The sequence below is a fragment of the Coregonus lavaretus genome, assembly GCF_964263955.1.
Source record: "Coregonus lavaretus genome assembly, chromosome: 1".
Taxonomy (NCBI): Eukaryota; Metazoa; Chordata; class Actinopteri; order Salmoniformes; family Salmonidae; genus Coregonus; species Coregonus lavaretus.
This window is the reverse complement of record NC_139988.1, coordinates 10,679,470-10,702,308: the sequence shown is the minus strand read 5'-3', so window position 1 is coordinate 10,702,308 and position 22,839 is coordinate 10,679,470. Positions and strand designations below refer to the sequence as shown.

At 43.8% G+C, this 22,839-nt stretch overlaps 1 protein-coding gene across 1 annotated transcript; it reads left to right on the top strand.

Moving 5' to 3' along the window:
• The first annotated feature begins 7,615 nt into the window (after window positions 1-7,615).
• LOC311125865 (transmembrane protein 101-like) lies at window positions 7,616-20,489 on the top strand. The gene is made up of 4 exons (XM_084158448.1): window positions 7,616-7,767; window positions 17,564-17,744; window positions 19,230-19,376; window positions 19,689-20,489. Exons 1-4 carry the CDS (start codon window positions 7,637-7,639, stop codon window positions 19,995-19,997), a joined length of 768 nt encoding a protein of 255 aa, XP_084014574.1. The 5' UTR covers window positions 7,616-7,636; the 3' UTR covers window positions 19,998-20,489.
• Window positions 20,490-22,839: the final 2,350 nt, after the last annotated feature.

Here is a 22,839-nt window from a genome sequence, read left to right as displayed (position 1 = left end):
GACCATGTTTGTATGCGGCTTTATTTACTCAATGATTGTATTATTTATTTTTACACTGTTTGCAAACTGATATGTGACACGTATTAATGCCAAAATAAAATGCAAAACAGGCAACCCCCAAAAATAAAACGGTTTTTCAAATGTATTTATTTATTTTTTGCTCTGCCTTGAATGACGGGTCACCACTGATCTGCCTCTTAGAGGATGCAGACACTGAGTGGTGGTATTGTGTCACAACAAGCAAGTTCCTGTTCCTGTGTAGTTCAGTAGGGCGTCCAGTGCTTAATTTGGCACCTCTCAGATTTGACTTTGTTTGTTCCAGCACCCATTTGCCCAGATCCGGTACCTCTCGCGGCATGATTTATTAATTATTTAATTATGGGGTTATGGGGAGGGCCAGTGGGGTAAGTAACTGACCTTGACACAGGTCTTGGTAGTGGTGGTCAGCTAGTGAAGAGGTCCCTACGTAATCATGTCACATGGCCTAGTCTAGTTGTCTCCCTACTGAATTTGAATTGCTGAAAGCCAAATAAAAAATGTATAAGAAAAGGATGCATCCACCGACGAAGTGCTCGGAGCAGGTGCAATTTGCAGTTCAAGACACTACAGTCAGAGTCTTCAGAACGGCCTTAGAAGGAGGCTAGACATCACAGCCACAGGCCCGCTCATGGCTTTGAGCAAGTTGACTCTCAGGAGTTAAATGGACTTGACATGGGGAGAGTCATTGTGGGAGGTTTTGAAAACTAAGGTAGGACATATTTTTTTCTTTACCTTCACAGCACAGAACAAGTTTACAATCTGAATATGTGCTTCATATTATCACATAGGCAGGAGGCCTATATATTCTCATATGTGTGTTCTGCTGTAGCCTACATTGATTTATTTTATTTGAAGTTGTATTCCGATATTGTGATATTTGTTCTTGTAAGCCCCACAGCTGAGTATGTGTGCATATGGGGGGTGTTCTGCAGGGTCGTCTAAAAATGTTGCTGTACATTGATGTCTAGAAAATTAGGCTATAAGAAATTCGGACTTGTGTAAGCCCCGCCGCTATACTCAAGTATGTTAGCATAATGCAGTAATGTCTAAAATGCTTTGAATTAATCAGCACCTTGGAGAGTGCTGTCCGTTTCACCACCATAGATAGTAGGCTACTTGGCTGCTACGTTGTTTTTGACACTTTTTCTCTCAATGTGTTCCGGTACCTCAGAGCCCCCCGGATAACCCACCCCACCCACTATGTGTTCCGGGACCTCCCAATTTACAAATTAAGCACTGGGGGCGTCAGACAGTACAAAGAAGAGTCTTCAACTATAAGGTGCTTTTTTGAGCTCTCTTAGCTGTGCCGTTCAATATGGTCTGAATGCGGCATGTGTCCAGGGGGGGCGTTCCCTGACCAGTAGGCGGCCCGTGACAAGGGGGCGTCACCTGACAAAGCCCCTTCTTTCTTCTCATTGGCTCTACAGCAGACTATGCCCCTGAGACAGACACTTCTCACGAAAGTTTGACAAGCAACGCGTAATAAATAAATAAACAACAATCAGCTGGAGCTCGTGAACATGGTTGTCACTAGTTACCACAGCCACAAAGTCATAATTATGGCTAAACCCCGCTTTGCTCGAGTTGGGGAAACAAAAAGTAATTATAATATGAGCTGTTAGTGTCACAGTTTCCATTTTACATTTTAGTCATTTAGCAGACGCTCTTATCCAAAGCGACTTACAGTTAGTGAGTGCATACATTTTTCATTCTGGCCCCCCATGGGAATCGAACCCACAACCCTGGCGTTGCAAGCGCCATGCTCTACCAACTGAGCTACAGGAGACTGTTAGTGTCACAGTTTAGGGTGAAGCCCTTTTTACTCCATCCAACACAGGATTTAATATTCTCAAGCACACAACCCCAACACAGAAGACCAGCACAGGTAAGTATGCTCAAGGTAAATTCATGATCGGACCCCGTTTCCCCACCTCCCACAGCAGACTGAACAATTTCCCGGACTGTGTCGACACAATAGAGGCTCCCCTCAGGTAGGTTACCCTCCCCCTGGCTCCCTCAGATACATTTTAGACATGCAGAAGTGACACTGCACACCGAATTATTCTGATATGGCACTGCAAGCAATATGGTCAAAGGCACTACAATCTCGCTCTGGTGCTGCACACAATATGGGACCCACCCTTGGCCCTGCTCTACTCTGCCAACCCCTCTAACATACTCTCCTGCTATGGGACAAATAGGGAGGAGGAAAGACAGACAAGACAACATATACAGGAAGAATCACATCCCTTATTGGCGGAGCTAAAGCTCTCAGATCAACACAGCCCCAGATCGTAGTCAGGGCAGCCGCCCACTTCCTCTCTCAAATTCGCCAGTAAGACTTCTCGTCCAGCATACACTGGTCCAGTGCGATCACAGCAAACAGACAAGACATGGACACTTGCATAGGGGACAGATCCCCACGGAGAGACATTCTCCGCTCAACTCCCAGCCCCGAACACCAACAACACAGGGTTTCTAAAGGAAATGACAGCCAATCCCCAGCTGCTTGTCTGATTAGCTAACTCGCTGCAGGTGCGTCTGATCACACCAGCCCTGCCACCCACTTATCCACCAATCTATCTCATGACATTAGTTTCAAGTTTTATTAGTCGTATTGTATGTACGGTATACCCATGGTCCACAGTCATGCAAAATGGGCTGCAGAATCCCTGATGCCGGTTGTCCGAGTAGAATCCCCTTAGGTGCCCCCTTCTCCCAGTCACCAAGTAACCCGCTGGAGACAAAATAAGCACCAGTTCAATGAATGTCAGTCTTTCCACTTCAGTTGAATAACATTGAACCTACTACAGATTTATTTAATATCGTTTGATTGAAATAATTTTAGAAGTGTAATATTATTTAAATCTTGTTTTGAAATGTATAGACAGTGGGGAGAACTGTGCAGGTTAGAAGAGCACAGCTTCCCCACTGATCCGTTTCTGGGATGATGGGAAAAGCAACATAATGAAGAACACTACATTTCATATGGTGGTAGCAAGTTTGACCAAATATAACAATGTTCTTGTCAGTATTACTGCTCCCAACTTATATACTCTGATACAGTTGAAAAGGAGGCGAGGAGATATGAGGCAAGGAATCGAGGAAAGTAGATACTGTATTTCAGTTCTCTTTCATTTATTTTTAATTTTAAACGGTGAGTTGAGGTTCCATTGCAAACGTAAGCAACTGCTTTTTGGGTGATGCACAAACAGCTTGTTTCAATGGGCCTAAAATTGCTACTTTTTATACTTTGCCTTAGTTACATAAGAATGTTACAAAACCTCCAGGGCGCCCTATTGTAGCTGGCATTGATGCAGTAAGGACCCATTTATCGACTTTTGTTGACTCTTTTATTAGACCACTCGCAGAACAGCTCCCCTCCTTTGTAAAGGACACCAGCAGTTTGATCTCTATCATTGAATCTCTTGATCCTCTCCCTGAGAATACTTTGTTAGTTACTTTTGATGTTGAGTCATTATACACAAATATTCTACACGAGGGCCGTATTGAAGCCATGACACATTTTATTTTGCAACGTGACCCAAATTAACTACCTTCCAGTGCACGCATTATAACATGAAATCGTACTCACACGTAACTATTTCATGTTTCAAAACGATTTCTTTATCCAGACGAAGGGTACTGCTATGGGATCCCCCATGGCTCCTAACTATGCTAATTTGTATGTGGGTTACATTGAGAAACAGTTCTCAATCCAGTTCAATTCTCAATCCTCTCAATGTTTCTTTGCCTAACATTATTTGGAAACGGTACATTGATGATATTTTTTGTTTTATGGAAGGGTGATGCAAAACAGCTCCAGGCATTCCATGCTTTTCTTAACTCTTGTTCTGAGCACGTGAGATTCACTATGCAATCTGACACACGTCAAATCCGTATACTTGAACTTTTGATTGTGTGTGAGGATAATGTTCTATACACTGATCTTTACAGGAAACTTACTGATCGTAACAGTTTGAGGGCTGATAGCTGTCACCCGCTTCCCTTGAAAAACAGTTTACCATACAGCCAATTCTGTCGAATCAAAATAATTAGAAAAAAAACAAATCCGATTTCGACTGAAACACAGCTGAGAGGGGGGTACAAAAAAGGTCAGATCAATACTGCCATTGAGAAAATCCAAAATAAAAATAAGCATTCTTGCGTTCTTACTAAGCTCTATTCAAAGTGCTCTGAACAAATTTAAGGGAATCGTTCACAAACATTGGCACATTCTAAGAGCCGATGGCAGTTTCGGTAATGTGTTTTCGGACCCGCCCTTGGACGTATTCTCGCAGGGCAGAAATCTCAGAGATCAATTGGTAAACTCTGATTTACCACCCCAAAATACCCCGCACAACGTCTATTTGCGCCTCCACCGGATGGAAACTACAAGTGTAATGGCTGTGCTCAATGCAATGGCACTTACAAATGTAGATCCTTCAAACACCCCCAAACAGGGAAACAGGATCCCAATCAAAGGTGTTATCACATGCTCCACGCAGTTATTTATCTTATAACTTGTCCTTCTGGTAAACATTATGTGGGGAAAACGAAGCACGAACTAAAAGGAAGAATCTCTGAGCATCGTAGCACCATTAGGTGCAAAAGCTCGACGACCCAGTTGCGGAACACTTTTTGTAAGCGAACCACTATTTAGTCCCTTCCGCTACATCGGCATCGAATACATCACCCTCCAAAACTGTAGAACCCAGTTCCTATATTTGAACATAAAAATTGATTTTATCAAACAAAACTATGCTACATTTTATCTCTGGGACCCTCAGGATGACAAATCAGAGCAAGATTACTGAATGTAAGTACATTATTTACCTTCAGAGGTGAATGTATCAAACCAGTTGCCATGACAAAAGTGTTTTGTTGTTTTGCACTATCCTCAAACAATAGCATGGTAATTATTTGCTGTAATAGCTACTGTAAATTGGACAGTGCAGTTAGATTAACAAGAATTTAAGCTTTCTGCCCATGTAAGACATGTCTATGTCCCGGAAAGTTGGTGTTGTTTACAATGCCATTCTAGTCACATATTGCATATGGAGCAGCAACAGTCCCGGTATAGGGACACCGATCCCGTAGAGGTTAAAACGAGAGGTTGCATGGATATTTAATTTAAAGACCCTTGTCCCTTCGGCCTCAATGTAGAGTTTGATCTGAAGCCATTCTTGTGATTATTGCGTTTTTGCTATCCATTTCAAATAATGTTTGTAGGCCTATGTTGCCAAATTGTATATATGATTGTTTATCATTTATTTATTGATGCTTTTTTGTATGTTCTATTTAAATATGTAAATCAACCAATGAAATCAAGCCACAGCTGGCCATGATTACAGACACCTGTGTGTCCTTTTAAACTATATAAACTAGTGACCCGCAGTGTTTGTCATAATACCCTGATGAAGACAGCTTGGCTATTGAAACATGTTGTGCCCTCAACATTTATGGAGGAGGAAGTTGACTAGAGCATGGCTGCATCTGTCAGTTAATGGGCACGTTTCTCTGCTCAGGCGTCGCTGACACATGCCAAATGTTACAACACCTTGATAGGTATTTTAAGTATCTGCTAACCACATCATATATTATAGCAATCTGTCAGTCGATGACACGGTCGATAACGTAGCATGCAACCGTTGGTTGATGCATGTAACTTCTGAGCAGGGGAACGTGACCAATCGGATCACGCTTCTGCAAGGAAACATTGAATACGTCAAAATAAAAGTCCCCAACAAGTTTAGTCACACTCATTGGTCATTTCAACTAATTAAATATGCTCATTGGTTTTTATTTATCCATTGTAAGCATTATTGCAGTTTGACCAATGACCATATTAATGTATTATGGTCAACCTTTATTTTGAAAACGTTAGGAAATTCTTGACAGGGAAGAAGAAAGCAGAGGGCGCTGTTCTGTTACGCGCTCTGTGGGACGCACTGTTGAGCGCTACATCCCCAGGGGCTCGTGCTGATTGTACGGAGATTGTGACAGCCGGTTAAATGGCATCCCTTGAGAAGGCAAGAACAAGATGTATGTCAGGAGAAGTGCAGTATTATCATAAGGAGAGTTATACTTGGAATACGGAGGAGGAATGGAGGGAAAAAGAGAGGCAGAGGAGGTCTAAGAGAGAGAGGGACGAAGAGGGTGAGATTGAGTCTGTAAAAAATGGCGGGAAAAGGGAGATAGTTTGTTAAAGAAGAATGGTAGAAAGTATCAGCAGAGTGAGTTGAAGACAGGAGGAGAAATGGAAGTGAATGAGGGCGAAGTATCGGAGGTGGTAGGTGTGGTGAAGTTCTTGGAGCCCGAGGTTTGCACCAAGGGTCAGGATAAAGATGAGTCTGTGACAGTAGGAGTGAAGCTTTTGGAAAAAGTGGACCCTTGCCTTTTGGCTGATCCATTTGTGGTTTCAGGGTGGGTGAAAACAGAGTTGGGTGCTGTGGAATTGGTGAGGGTAACCAGAAGTGGTCTTGTGATAATTGTTTGTGTTTCTGCGTTAAACGAATGGGGGCAAGAGATGTGAATTGTTTTGCGGTCAAGAAAAGGGCGCCATTGAAAGGAGTGATTACTGGGGTAGCGGTAAATGTAAAAGTTGACCAACTGAAGGGGAAGATTCCCGGTGTTTGTGATGCTCGTTGTTTGGTGCGACGCAGACAGGGTGGCGTGAGTGGTGAAACAGAAGAGTCATTGTCTGTTCTTTTGAGTTTTGATATTGAGTCTTTGCCCGACAAAGTGATGTTAGGATATATAAGTTATCCTGTAAGAGCTTTTGTGCCAAATACATTACGTTGTTACAGGTGTCAAGCTTATGGGCATGTGTCAGCAGTGTGTAGGAGGGAGGTTCCTAGGTGTGAGAAGTGTGCAGAAGGGCATGAGACAAAGGAATGTGTAGCATTGGAGAAAGTAGTGGTATGTGTTAATTGTAGGGGTGCCCATGGGGCTGGGGATCAGAAATGTCCCGTGCGAGAGAGGCATGTTGAGGTTTCCAGGGTTAGTGTAGTGCAGAAGTTTTCATATGCTGAGGCAGTGAAGAAAGTAGAGGAAGATGGGTCAAGGGGGAGGGATCCTGAGAGGAGTGGTGTGAGTAGTAGATCTGTACCAGTACAGTAGGATAATAAGTTATATATTTTTCAGTAAGATTGGATTTTTAGCATTTATAGCAATGGTTATCAACTGTACTGCAGGGATGGAACGTATGTCGCAGAAAATTGAGGTTGTGTTGGCAGCTGCAGAGAGGTATTTCGGTGTGCGAGACTTGACATCAGAAGAGTTACAGGGTGTGTTAAGTGATGGTGTCCCATCCTTTCAGGTTGTTGGCCTGAGGTAGGACTAAATATATTTAATTAGTGGAGTAGGGTGGTGTTATTTTATTATATATATATATATTTTGTGGGTGTAGTGTTCGATGGTAGGGTATTTTTTATTATTATTTCAAGCAAAGTATAATGGAGTTGTACTCCAGTCTAGTAGGTGGCGGTAATGCAACATTTATTGGCTGCCAACCGCCGTTAAATCGAAGAAGAATTCTTGACAGGAAGTTGTGAAGCTTTTGCCCACACCTGGCGGAAGACGGTAAAAAACAATCATGGCTGCCCCTAGCAGTAGGCAAGTGCTCCGGCTTCTCTGTCAATTCGGAGCGTTTATTTTGACCCGATTTGGTTTCTGGAACTGCTTTACCATGCTGATGCTCTTTGCCGAGCGTGCGGATGTAAAACGGTAAGTGCAGTGTATATATAGCTATGGTAGTACAGGTCACGTTTCTGCAGTCGTAGGCTAGATCATGACTCTCAGTTCCATTACACTACACAAGTGTCATTGGACGAGTGCGACTTCTGTGTGGGGTGTTTTGTTAAGAGGCCAGACGCTCAATCTGAACACGCCTCGCTGCGAGAAATATATATATTTTAAATAACTAAAGGTTAAATTGATACACACCTTGTTAGAGTTCTCAGAAGGCCATATCTCCATGTTACAGCACTTCTTTATTGAAGACAAGAGGTGACCACCTGTGCTAATTAGAAGAGTCATTGTCTGTTCCAGTCCTGGCCATTCTGTTGCCCTAGGCAATACAAAAAAGAGCTGCCTACAATAGTCCCAGTAAGCAAAATGATGTTGGAAAGACGTCTAAAATACGTATTTTTTTCCAGATGTTGAAGTTAGGTTAAATTTAGGTTCTGAATAAAAGGTGAAAATACGTATTTTCCGGATGTTGAAATCAGGTTCATTTTCGGTTTTGAATTAAAGTTGAAAATGTCATTTATAGACATCTGTTTGGGCCAAATCAAGACAAGTCCAGACTGGACAAAATCTGAACCAAACATAGACGTCTATGATTGGTTCAGATTTGGTCCGGACCAAAAAACTACTTCTGTGGAAGTCGAGGCTGGTCCGGACTGTACCAAAAAAAGACGTCCAAAGGTTGTCCTCGTCGGTCCTTGCTTACTAAGGGTTAGCCTACAGCAGGGATGGGCAACCAGTCCTCAGGGGCCAGAATGGTGTCATACTTTTTCACCATCCCAAGTCAACACAGCTGATGAAACTAATTGCATTCTAAACTAAAGATTGTGATTAGTTGATTATTGGTGTCAGATTTGTTAGTATGACACCAATCAGGCCCCAGAGGACTGGGGTTGCCCATCCCTGGCCTACAGTTTTGCCTTAAATGTAATTTTAGGAATGCCCATCTGTGGTATGCCTACCATTTGTAAAACACAAAAAAAAGACGTCCGAAAAGGACAAAAAAAAGAAGTCCAAAAGGCGTCAGTCCGTGCTTACTGGGATGTAGGCTACCATGTTGGCCTGCAATGGAATTTTATGGCTTTATTAGTTCTGATTCCTGTGACTAATCAATTTGGCTATTTAAGCTCTGAATAGCAGCTACCCGACTTTATCAGGAGGAGTTGTCCTGAGCTTATTTGCAATGTTACACAGCGGGAAATGCAGAAGTATATATATTTTTCGCTATGATCAGCTCGTAAAACAATTACAGATACACACTTAACCACTGATCATGAGAGCAGTTGTGAGTAGCCGGATTGTCCATTCCATATTCTCCATTTTACTTTGACCTGTCCTGTTTTTAGGAAATGTTTGTTAACATGTCAGCCCATTTTTTAATTTTTTTTATTTGATTGGGCGCCATTTAGGCTAGGCTATTTGATCAGAGAAACCCGTATGATGTCAAATGTTTCCATCTCAGTACATTGTCATACATTTGATCTCCAGCCTGTAGGCTACAGAAAAGGCCACATAATATTTATGTACATTTTTGGGACGGAATGTTGGTGGAGCGCTGCAGCGTCGTCTCTCCAACAGCACCCTGGAGAGGAGCGCTGGGAATGGACAAGATAAATATTTTGTGTCCCCGCCTTTGACAAAGTGGCCATTGCTTATCATAGGGCGGCATCAGGGCTCACCTACAAAGCCCATATGCCACTGGTTGAGAGAAAATGTAATTGTTTTGGGGCAGAATTGTTAGGTTTTATGTTGTTGGAGGTGCGTCTTGGCCAGTTCATCACAGAAAATGCCACCCTCATGAGTCTTGCCGCCATAGGCGTTTGCCTAATGAGCTATCTAGCGTGCTCCCAACACCTGTGTGTACGGTTAGTGTAGCGGAAGTGTAGTTTGGTCTGATGGAGGCACCATAGCTGTATGGATCTGTAACTGCTACAGTGTAATTTAGTAGGATGGAGGCACCATATCTGTATGGATCTGTAACTGCTACAGTGTAGTTTAGTAGGATGGAGGCACCATAGCTGTATGGATCTGTAACTTCTACAGTGTAGTTTAGTAGGATGGAGGCACCATAGCTGTATGGATCTGTAACTGCTACAGTGTAATTTAGTAGGATGGAGGCAACACAGCTGTATGGATCTGTAACTGCTACAGTGTAGTTTAGTAGGATGGAGGCACCATAGCTGTATGGATCTGTAACTTCTACAGTGTAGTTTAGTAGGATGGAGGCACCACAGCTGTATGGATCTGTAACTGCTACAGTGTAGTTTAGTAGGATGGAGGCACCACAGCTGTATGGATCTGTAACTGCTACAGTGTAGTTTAGTAGGATGGCGGCACCATAGCTGTATGGATCTGTAACTGCTACAGTGTAGTTTAGTAGGATGGCGGCACCATAGCTGTATGGATCTGTAACTGCTACAGTGTAGTTTAGTAGGATGGAGGCACCATAGCTGTATGTATCTGTAACTGCTACAGTGTAGTTTGGTCGGATGGCGGCACCATAGCTGTATGGATCTGTAACTGCTACAGTGTAATTTAGTAGGATGGAGGCACCATATCTGTATGGATCTGTAACTGCTACAGTGTAGTTTAGTAGGATGGAGGCACCATAGCTGTATGGATCTGTAACTTCTACAGTGTAGTTTAGTAGGATGGAGGCACCATAGCTGTATGGATCTGTAACTGCTACAGTGTAATTTAGTAGGATGGAGGCAACACAGCTGTATGGATCTGTAACTGCTACAGTGTAGTTTAGTAGGATGGAGGCACCATAGCTGTATGGATCTGTAACTTCTACAGTGTAGTTTAGTAGGATGGAGGCACCACAGCTGTATGGATCTGTAACTGCTACAGTGTAGTTTAGTAGGATGGAGGCACCACAGCTGTATGGATCTGTAACTGCTACAGTGTAGTTTAGTAGGATGGCGGCACCATAGCTGTATGGATCTGTAACTGCTACAGTGTAGTTTAGTAGGATGGCGGCACCATAGCTGTATGGATCTGTAACTGCTACAGTGTAGTTTAGTAGGATGGAGGCACCATAGCTGTATGTATCTGTAACTGCTACAGTGTAGTTTGGTCGGATGGCGGCACCATAGCTGTATGGATCTGTAACTGCTACAGTGTAGTTTGGTCGGATGGTGGCACCACAGCTGTATGGATCTGTAACTTCTACAGTGTAGTTTAGTAGGATGGAGGCACCACAGCTGTATGGATCTGTAACTGCTACAGTGTAGTTTAGTAGGATGGAGGCACCACAGCTGTATGGATCTGTAACTGCTACAGTGTAGTTTAGTAGGATGGAGGCACCACAGCTGTATGGATCTGTAACTGCTACAGTGTAGTTTAGTAGGATGGAGGCACCATAGCTGTATGGATCTGTAACTGCTACAGTGTAGTTTAGTAGGATGGAGGCACCATAGCTGTATGGATCTGTAACTGCTACAGTGTAGTTTAGTAGGATGGCGGCACCATAGCTGTATGGATCTGTAACTGCTACAGTGTAGTTTAGTAGGATGGAGGCACCACAGCTGTATGGGTCTGTAACTGCTACAGTGTAGTTTAGTAGGATGGAGGCACCATAGCTGTATGGATCTGTAACTGCTACATTGTAGTTTAGTAGGATGGAGGCACCATAGCTGTATGGATCTGTAACTGCTACAGTGTAGTTTAGTAGGATGGCGGCACCATAGCTGTATGGATCTGTAACTTCTACAGTGTAGTTTAGTAGGATGGAGGCACCACAGCTGTATGGATCTGTAACTGCTACAGTGTAGTTTAGTAGGATGGAGGCACCATAGCTGTATGGATCTGTAACTGCTACAGTGTAGTTTAGTAGGATGGAGGCACCATAGCTGTATGGATCTGTAACTGCTACAGTGTAGTTTGGTCGGATGGCGGCACCATAGCTGTATGGATCTGTAACTGCTACAGTGTAGTTTGGTCGGATGGCGGCACCACAGCTGTATGGATCTGTAACTTCTACAGTGTAGTTTAGTAGGATGGAGGCACCACAGCTGTATGGATCTGTAACTGCTACAGTGTAGTTTAGTAGGATGGAGGCACCACAGCTGTATGGATCTGTAACTGCTACAGTGTAGTTTAGTAGGATGGAGGCACCACAGCTGTATGGATCTGTAACTGCTACAGTGTAGTTTAGTAGGATGGAGGCACCATAGCTGTATGGATCTGTAACTACTACAGTGTAGTTTAGTAGGATGGAGGCACCATAGCTGTATGGATCTGTAACTGCTACAGTGTAGTTTAGTAGGATGGCGGCACCATAGCTGTATGGATCTGTAACTGCTACAGTGTAGTTTAGTAGGATGGCGGCACCACAGCTGTATGGATCTGTAACTGCTACAGTGTAGTTTAGTAGGATGGAGGCACCATAGCTGTATGGATCTGTAACTGCTACAGTGTAGTTTAGTAGGATGGCGGCACCATAGCTGTATGGATCTGTAACTGCTACAGTGTAGTTTAGTAGGATGGCGGCACCACAGCTGTATGGATCTGTAACTGCTACAGTGTAGTTTAGTAGGATGGCGGCACCATAGCTGTATGGATCTGTAACTGCTACAGTGTAGTTTAGTAAGATGGCGGCACCATAGCTGTATGGATCTGTAACTGCTACAGTGTAGTTTAGTAGGATGGCGGCACCACAGCTGTATGGATCTGTAACTGCTACAGTGTAGTTTGGTCGGATGGCGGCACCACAGCTGTATGGATCTGTAACTGCTACAGTGTAGTTTAGTAGGATGGCGGCACCATAGCTGTATGGATCTGTAACTGCTACAGTGTAGTTTAGTAGGATGGCGGCACCATAGCTGTATGGATCTGTAACTGCTACAGTGTAGTTTAGTAGGATGGCGGCACCACAGCTGTATGGATCTGTAACTGCTACAGTGTAGTTTAGTAGGATGGAGGCACCACAGCTGTATGGATCTGTAACTGCTACAGTGTAGTTTAGTAGGATGGCGGCACCATAGCTGTATGGATCTGTAACTGCTACAGTGTAGTTTAGTAGGATGGCGGCACCACAGCTGTATGGATCTGTAACTGCTACAGTGTAGTTTAGTAGGATGGCGGCACCACAGCTGTATGGATCTGTAACTGCTACAGTATAGTTTAGTAGGATGGAGGCACCATAGCTGTATGGATCTGTAACTGCTACAGTGTAGTTTAGTAGGATGGCGGCACCACACCTGTATGGATCTGTAACTGCTACAGTGTAGTTTAGTAGGATGGAGGCACCATAGCTGTATGGATCTGTAACTTCTACAGTGTAGTTTAGTGGGATGGAGGCACCACATCTGTATGGATCTGTAACTGCTACAGTGTAGTTTAGTAGGATGGAGGCACCACAGCTGTATGGATCTGTAACTGCTACAGTGTAGTTTGGTCGGATGGCGGCACCATAGCTGTATGGATCTGTAACTGCTACAGTGTAGTTTAGTAGGATGGAGGCACCATAGCTGTATGGATCTGTAACTGCTACAGTGTAGTTTAGTAGGATGGAGGCACCATAGCTGTATGGATCTGTAACTGCTACAGTGTAGTTTAGTAGGATGGCGGAACCATAGCTGTATGGATCTGTAACTGCTACAGTGTAGTTTAGTAGGATGGAGGCACCACAGCTGTATGGATCTGTAACTGCTACAGTGTAGTTTAGTAGGATGGAGGCACCATAGCTGTATGGATCTGTAACTGCTACATTGTAGGATGGAGGCACCATAGCTGTATGGATCTGTAACTGCTACAGTGTAGTTTAGTAGGATGGCGGCACCATAGCTGTATGGATCTGTAACTGCAACAGTGTAGTTTAGTAGGATGGCGGCACCACAGCTGTATGGATCTGTAACTGGTACAGTGTAGTTTAGTAGGATGGCGGCACCATAGCTGTATGGATCTGTAACTGCTACAGTGTAGTTTAGTAAGATGGCGGCACCATAGCTGTATGGATCTGTAACTGCTACAGTGTAGTTTAGTAGGATGGCGGCACCATAGCTGTATGGATCTGTAACTGCTACATTGTAGTTTAGTAGGATGGCGGCACCACAGCTGTATGGATCTGTAACTGCTACAGTGTAGTTTAGTAGGATGGCGGCACCACAGCTGTATGGATCTGTAACTGCTACAGTGTTGTTTAGTAGGATGGAGGCACCATAGCTGTATGGATCTGTAACTGCTACAGTGTAGTTTAGAAGGATGGCGGCACCACAGCTGTATGGATATGTAACTGCTACAGTGTAGTTTAGTAGGATGGAGGCACCATAGCTGTATGGATATGTAACTGCTACAGTGTAGTTTAGTAGGATGGAGGCACCATAGCTGTATGGATCTGTAACTGCTACAGTGTAGTTTAGTAGGATGGCGGCACCATAGCTGTATGGATCTGTAACTGCTACAGTGTAGTTTAATAGGATGGCGGCACCATAGCTGTATGGATCTGTAACTGCTACAGTGTAGTTTAGTAGGATGGCGGCATCACAGCTGTATGGATCTGTAACTGCTACAGTGTAGTTTAGTAGGATGGAGGCACCATAGCTGTATGGATCTGTAACTGCTACAGTGTAGTTTAGTAGGATGGCGGCACCACAGCTGTATGGATCTGTAACTGCTACAGTGTAGTTTAGTAGGATGGAGGCACCATAGCTGTATGGATCTGTAACTGCTACAGTGTAGTTTAGTAGGATGGCGGCACCATAGCTGTATGGATCTGTAACTGCTACAGTGTAGTTTAGTAGGATGGAGGCACCACAGCTGTATGGATCTGTAACTGCTACAGTGTAGTTTAGTAGGATGGAGGCACCACAGCTGTATGGATCTGTAACTGCTACAGTGTAGTTTAGTAGGATGGAGGCACCATAGCTGTATGGATCTGTAACTTCTACAGTGTAGTTTAGTAGGATGGAGGCACCACAGCTGTATGGATCTGTAACTGCTACAGTGTAGTTTAGTAGGATGGAGGCACCACAGCTGTATGGATCTGTAACTGCTACAGTGTAGTTTAGTAGGATGGAGGCACCACAGCTGTATGGATCTGTAACTACTACAGTGTAGTTTAGTAGGATGGAGGCACCATAGCTGTATGGATCTGTAACTGCTACAGTGTAGTTTAGTAGGATGGCGGCACCATAGCTGTATGGATCTGTAACTGCTACAGTGTAGTTTAGTAGGATGGAGGCACCACAGCTGTATGGGTCTGTAACTGCTACAGTGTAGTTTAGTAGGATGGAGGCACCACAGCTGTATGGATCTGTAACTGCTACATTGTAGTTTAGTAGGATGGAGGCACCATAGCTGTATGGATCTGTAACTGCTACAGTGTAGTTTAGTAGGATGGCGGCACCATAGCTGTATGGATCTGTAACTGCTACAGTGTAGTTTAGTAGGATGGCGGCACCACAGCTGTATGGATCTGTAACTGCTACAGTGTAGTTTAGTAGGATGGCGGCACCACAGCTGTATGGATCTGTAACTGCTACAGTGTAGTTTAGTAGGATGGCGGCACCACAGCTGTATGGATCTGTAACTGCTACAGTGTGGTTTAGTAGGATGGCGGCACCACAGCTGTATGGATCTGTAACTGCTACAGTGTAGTTTAGTAGGATGGCGGCACCACAGCTGTATGGATCTGTAACTGCTACAGTGTAGTTTAGTAAGATGGCGGCACCATAGCTGTATGGATCTGTAACTGTTACAGTGTAGTTTTTTAGGATGGCGGCACCACAGCTGTATGGATCTGTAACTGCTACAGTGTAGTTTGGTCGGATGGCGGCACCACAGCTGTATGGATCTGTAACTGCTACAGTGTAGTTTGGTCGGATGGCGGCACCACAGCTGTATGGATCTGTAACTGCTACAGTGTAGTTTAGTAGGATGGCGGCACCATAGCTGTATGGATCTGTAACTGCTACAGTGTAGTTTAGTAGGATGGCGGCACCACAGCTGTATGGATCTGTAACTGCTACAGTGTAGTTTAGTAGGATGGCGGCACCACAGCTGTATGGATCTGTAACTGCTACAGTGTAGTTTAGTAGGATGGAGGCACCATAGCTGTATGGATCTGTAACTGCTACAGTGTAGTTTAGTAGGATGGCGGCACCACAGCTGTATGGATCTGTAACTGCTACAGTGTAGTTTAGTAGGATGGAGGCACCATAGCTGTATGGATCTGTAACTTCTACAGTGTAGTTTAGTGGGATGGAGGCACCACATCTGTATGGATCTGTAACTGCTACAGTGTAGTTTAGTAGGATGGAGGCACCACAGCTGTATGGATCTGTAACTGCTACAGTGTAGTTTGGTCGGATGGCGGCACCATAGCTGTATGGATCTGTAACTGCTACAGTGTAGTTTAGTAGGATGGAGGCACCATAGCTGTATGGATCTGTAACTGCTACAGTGTAGTTTAGTAGGATGGCGGCACCATAGCTGTATGGATCTGTAACTGCTACAGTGTAGTTTAGTAGGATGGCGGCACCATAGCTGTATGGATCTGTAACTGCTACAGTGTAGTTTAGTAGGATGGAGGCACCACAGCTGTATGGATCTGTAACTGCTACAGTGTAGTTTAGTAGGATGGAGGCACCATAGCTGTATGGATCTGTAACTGCTACAGTGTAGTTTAGTAGGATGGAGGCACCATAGCTGTATGGATCTGTAACTGCTACAGTGTAGTTTAGTAGGATGGCGGCACCATAGCTGTATGGATCTGTAACTGCTACAGTGTAGTTTAGTAGGATGGCGGCACCACAGCTGTATGGATCTGTAACTGCTACAGTGTAGTTTGGTCGGATGGCGGCACCATAGCTGTATGGATCTGTAACTGCTACAGTGTAGTTTAGTAGGATGGAGGCACCACAGCTGTATGGATCTGTAACTGCTACAGTGTAGTTTGGTCGGATGGCGGCACCATAGCTGTATGGATCTGTAACTGCTACAGTGTAGTTTAGTAGGATGGAGGCACCACAGCTGTATGGATCTGTAACTGCTACAGTGTAGTTTATATTTTTTATTTGAAGGATTCTTTCTCGCTGATGAAAGATGAGGGCCATATGTTTCGAAAGCCATGATTATTTACGTTTCTAAACGTTAAAACACAGCGGCGGGATTGTAGTTCACATGAAGTACTCCTGGGCGAAGTTAATGACTGAACTGTAGGGAGAAGGCAGAAAGCCACCAAGAGTTTTCTAGGGCTACTAATAGTCTAACCAGAGGATTGGCTTTACAGCGTCACTTTGCTTGTTAGTTTAGCTACTTTATTGACAGACAGCTATTTACTAACCCGTTTTCTGGTTTATGAACGTGCTCATTTGGTTGTTTTTAAAAGAACTCTATAAAATATTGAATATGTTAATCTTTCATTATGAGTGTTCCACCCTGTAGTTTATTTGGTAGACATCTCCAGTTACTTTACTTTGATCAGGTCATATGGTCTAGGTTACTCCTATACAGTGAGTGCTTGACATTGGCTTATATACCATGTGAGAAGGTAACATTCATGTATTATTGTTACCCTAGCTATAATTTCATAATTCCGAAGAGGCTTTTTACAAAGAATACCAAGTCATTTACATTTGAGTCATTTAGCAGATGCTCTATCTAGAGCGACTTACAAATAGTGTGCATTCATCTCTTTGGCGTTATGAAATCATAGCTATTGTTACCCATGAGTGTAATCTATGAGAGTTGATTTGGTATCTGAACATTGATTTTAGATTATAACAAAATGTCAGTGCTGTAATTAACTTTCTGCTCTCTTCATCTCCAGGAAACCTGACATCCAGGTTCCCTACCTGTACTTTGACATGGGGGCATCAGTGCTGTGTGCCAGCTTCATGTCCTTTGGAGTGAAGAGGAGGTGGTTTGCACTGGGTGCTGCCATACAGTTATCTATCAGCACCTACGCTTCTTATATTGGTGAACAGGTGCACTACAGTGACTGGCTGAAGGTGAGTACTGCCTGTGCGTAGCAGCACCGAGGTGGAGTGGACATCCCTAGAGGAAATGTAGTTGTAGGCCATTGTCTTACTTACATCAGATAGCGTGACAACTCCGCCTGCACTGAGAACGGTGCGTGGCTTAGGAATGACACAACCTGACGGAAGACAATGAGTAGTGGGCTGTATTTAGTCAAACAGTGCATACCTTTTTATTGGGTAATACTGGGTGCAGGGCCAAAAAACCTGACCTGACAAAGATTATTTTAGGATTAATTAAAATATTGTGTTGGAAAGATTGAGTGAGTTTTGCATCCCCCTTCACCACATCTCTAGGAAAGCTCAACTGACCTTCTGTATTAGAGGTTGACACGAGAGTGAAAATGCATTCCTGTCCCGTCCTGTCAATTATTTTCCTGTACTGTCCTGATCCCACAAACAGTTGTATAACCCCAGAACTTTCCTGTCCCTTCCCGATAAAAATCACTCCCGTCCAGTGCTCATTTTTGCACGCAGAAATATGTATGTTATTGTGTTTGTTTAGGAAGTATTACATTATTTCAGTAAACCAATATCGGACTGTGATATATGGTTGTTTTACCCATTTTAGTTATATGCACTGACTGTAGGCCTAAGTCGCTCTGGATAAGAGCGTATTCTTAATGGCCTAAAGATGGATTAAGGCTGGAGGATGAGGACGGAGACCCCAGCAGGATGGTCTGCTCAGCACAGCACCAGCATAAAACTGTAACCTACAGTTGAGCACTGCGCACATATGAACATTTACAACACATTAACATTTACAACATGAATATGCAAATACAACATTAAAATAAACTGCGCGGCAGTACTGCATAAGTCAATCTTTTTGTATTTCACTCTTCACCTCAGATGGCACGGGTTTAGTTAAATGCGCCAACAATTTAGCTTGACGGTAAAGTTGTTGGGAGTAGAGCAGCTATGGCCGCTTGTCCCGCTCTCCTGTTAGTAGCCTATTTGATTAAACCGCAGCATTTTTTTTACAAGCCGTGTACTCGGTTCCTTCATTGTCAAAGACAACTCCATCAAATGTAGCTTAAACATCGCTCTTTCCTAGTCTCTAATGTTAGTGATAGGTCCTTGGCTGCAACAAGACATTGCAATTCCTCTATTGAAGGCGTCGTCATTTAACCTACTGACATAGATTGGCCTCTGAGGTAGCCTATAGTGACTGGCGGGAGGGGGAAATTACCCATTTTTAAATAGATTTTATTAAGTAAACGATATTAGGTCAAGCCTACAGTTGTTTTTTCTGAAATGCTCCACACATGACATACAGTATTCCCGCCCCAAAAACTCTGTTTATAACTATTCCTTTACTGCCCATTCCTGTGGACTGTTGATTCTGTCCCGAACTTGACTCTTGAACTTGACTCCCATTGCTGCCAGAATCCCGTGGGACCCGTGGGAGTCCTGTTTCCGTGTCAACCTCTATTCTGTATCTTGTGTGATCTGTAGGTAAGGATGTACTCCAGAGCCCTGGCTATCATCGGGGGTTTCCTGGTCCTAGCCAGTGGTGCGGGGGAGGTATACAGACAGAAACATCGCACCAGATCGCTGCAGGCCACCGGACAGGTCTTCATAGGGGTCTACCTCATCTGTATGGTGAGACAAACAACCTGCTACAGTGATTTAGCTAACTACTTCTAGCTACAGTGTTTGACCTAGAAAGAAGCACTGTGATGGGAATCCCCCTCCTCCATCCTTAAAATCAATTACTGTAGACCTAGAAACCCTGACAGCAAAAGGCCTAGATTTTCCCTGATTAAATAGTGTCTGATTAGGACAAGTGTCAATGTTGATATGAGAGAGATGGATCGATATAGAGCAAATCATTATACAAACAGGTGCAACAAACATACAGTAGTAGACTGTCTAAAGAAACGACTCAATGCAGCGCTGTGTTCCCTCCACCAGGTGTACTCGCTCCAGCATAGTAAAGAGGATAGGATGGCCTACCTAAACCACATCCCTGGTGGGGAGATTACCCTGATGCTGCTGGTGGTGCTGTTTGGGGTGCTGGCCCTGGCCTTCCTCTCTGGCTGTTACGTCCGCCTGGCCTCACAGATCCTGGCCGTGGTCCTGCCACTTGTCCTCCTCTTCATCGACGGTAACCTGGGCTACTGGCACAACACGCGCCATGTAGAGTTCTGGAACCAGTTGAAGCTGATGGGGCATAACGTGGGTATATTTGGGACTGTGCTGATCCTAGCTACAGACGGCTGAAGGATGGGCGTGTTCGCTGGCTTTCATGCAATGGACACCTTGGCAGACTGAAGAGGCCATTACCTCAATGTCTGACTAAAGCTACAGGTTGTGTCCCAAATGGCACCCTATTCCCAGAGCCATGGTCAAAGTAGTGAACTATATAGGGAATAGGGTGCCATTTGGGACAAAGTTACAGTCTCTCTAGATCAGGGGTTCCCAGACTTTTTTGGCCCGCGACCCCATTTTGATATCAAACATTTTTCACGGCCCCGCCATGTGTAAAAAAACAACAACAAAAACAAAAGGGAGATGTAATCAAAGGCCAATGTTTACTTTTTCATTTAGGGCGATGACATCTATTACAAATCAGTCTGACAGTACTTCAGTCTGAAGGAAGTATGGTTTGAACTGACTGCAATGCATCAGAAAGGTATTGGACATTTCAGAAGACCGTCAGGTAATACTTTTGTATGATCTTCTGTGTAGAAAATAAAATCATCATTGATGTTCTTTTTCCCCCAGTCTGATTTAGTGCCTGGTCTTGTCCACTCTGTTCTAATGAGTGGGAATTGTAGAGGGAAACAGAAGACGTGTTCCCGAGAGTCGTATCTTTCAGTGATGGGGTCATAATATTTTGTAGCTTAAACTGTTCAAAAGATGGAGCCACGTGTAGGAAGAAAACAGAAACTGCATCTAGCAGCTAGTGGAGGTTCTATGAACCAAGCACACATTTTATTTTATTTCAGAGTTTCTCTTGCGACACCATTTTCAAATCAGGTGACCCCTAGTTTTGGATATGCTGTTCTAGACCCTCAGACGAATGAAACCTCACTTCCAGCAGGAGATGATTGGACGGTCATCCCTGCCTGACAGACAGCCGTGTGAGTAGTAGAGCTTATCGTTAACTACATGTCCATCTTTGCTTCTGAAAAAAAATAACACGTGAGCTCTGAGTTTCTATTTATTTAATGATGTATAGCTATAATTATGTTTCCATTCTCTTCTTGCTCGGTTCAATGTTTAGCACTAGAAGTATTTTTTTAATGTAGGCTATAGCATATTTCTGTTTCTGGGTATTTTGATTCTTAATTGTCAAACGTTTTACTACGATTTTACTACAATTTATGGGAAACTTTTGGGAAACCCAACTACCGAACCATCCAATGATGGGTTTTATACATATAAATAAATGATCTGGCTCCCGAAAGGACTGATCTCTATTATATATGTATGTATGTATGTATGTATGTATGTATGTATGAATGTGTATGTATGTGTGTGTGTGTGTGTGTGTGTGTGTGTGTGTGTGTGTGTGTGTGTGTGTGTATATATACAGTGCTATGAAAAAGTATTTGCCCCCTTTCTAATTTTCTCTACTTTTGCATATTTGTGATACTGAATGTTATCAGATCTTCAACCAAAACCTAATATTAGATAAAGGGAACATAAGTGAACAAATAACACAACAATTACATACAGTGAGGGAAAAAAGTATTTGATCCCCTGCTGATTTTGTATGTTTGCCCACTGACAAAGAAATGATCAGTCTATCATTTTAATGGTAGGTTTATTTGAACAGTGAGAGAAAGAATAACAACAAAAAAATCCAGAAAAACGCATGTCAAAAATGTTATAAATTGAGTTGCATTTTAATGAGGGAAATAAGTATTTGACCCCTCTGCAAAACATGATTTAGTACTTGGTGGCAAAACCCTTGTTGGCAATCACTGAGGTCAGACGTTTCTTGTAGTTGGCCACCAGGTTTGCACACATCTCAGGAGGGATTTTGTCCCACTCCTCTTTGCAGATCTTCTCCAAGTCATTAAGGTTTCGAGGCTGACGTTTGGCAACTCGAACCTTCAGCTCCCTCCACAGATTTTCTATGGGATTAAGGTCTGGAGACTGGCTAGGCCACTCCAGGACCTTAATGTGCTTCTTCTTGAGCCACTCCTTTGTTGCCTTGGCCGTGTATTTTGGGTCATTGTCATGCTGGAATACCCATCCACGACCCATTTTCAATGCCCTGGCTGAGGGAAGGAGGTTCTCACCCAAGATTTGACGGTACATGGCCCCGTCCATCGTCCCTTTGATGCGGTGAAGTTGTCCTGTCCCCTTAGCAGAAAACCCCCCCCAAAGCATAATGTTTCCACCTCCATGTTTGATGGTGGGGATGGTGTTCTTGGGGTCATAGGCAGCATTCCTCCTCCTCCTCCAAACACGGCAAGTTGAGTTGATGCCAAAGAGCTCCATTTTGGTCTCATCTGACCACAACACTTTCACCCAGTTCTACTCTGAATCATTCAGATGTTCATTGGCAAACTTCAGACGGGCATGTATATGTGCTTTCTTGAGCAGGGGGACATTGCGGGCGCTGCAGGATTTCAGTCCTTCACGGCGTAGTGTGTTACCAATTGTTTTCTTGGTGACTATGGTCCCAGCTGCTTTGAAATCATTGACAAGATCCTCCCGTGTAGTTCTGGGCTGATTCCTCACCTTTCTCATGATCATTGCAACTCCACAAGGTGAGATCTTGCATGGAGCCCCAGGCCGAGGGAGATTGACAGTTCTTTTGTGTTTCTTCCATTTGCGAATAATCGCACCAACTGTTGTCACCTTCTCACCAAGCTGCTTGGCGATGGTCTTGTAGCCCATTCCAGCCTTGTGTAGGTCTACAATCATGTCCCTGACATCCTTGGAGAGCTCTCTGGTCTTGGCCATGGTGGAGAGTTTGGAATCTGATTGATTGATTGCTTCTGTGGACAGGTCTCTTTTATACTGGTAACAAGCTGAGATTAGGACCACTCCCTTTAAGCGTGTGCTCCTAATCTCAGCTCGTTACCTGTATAAAAGACACCTGGGA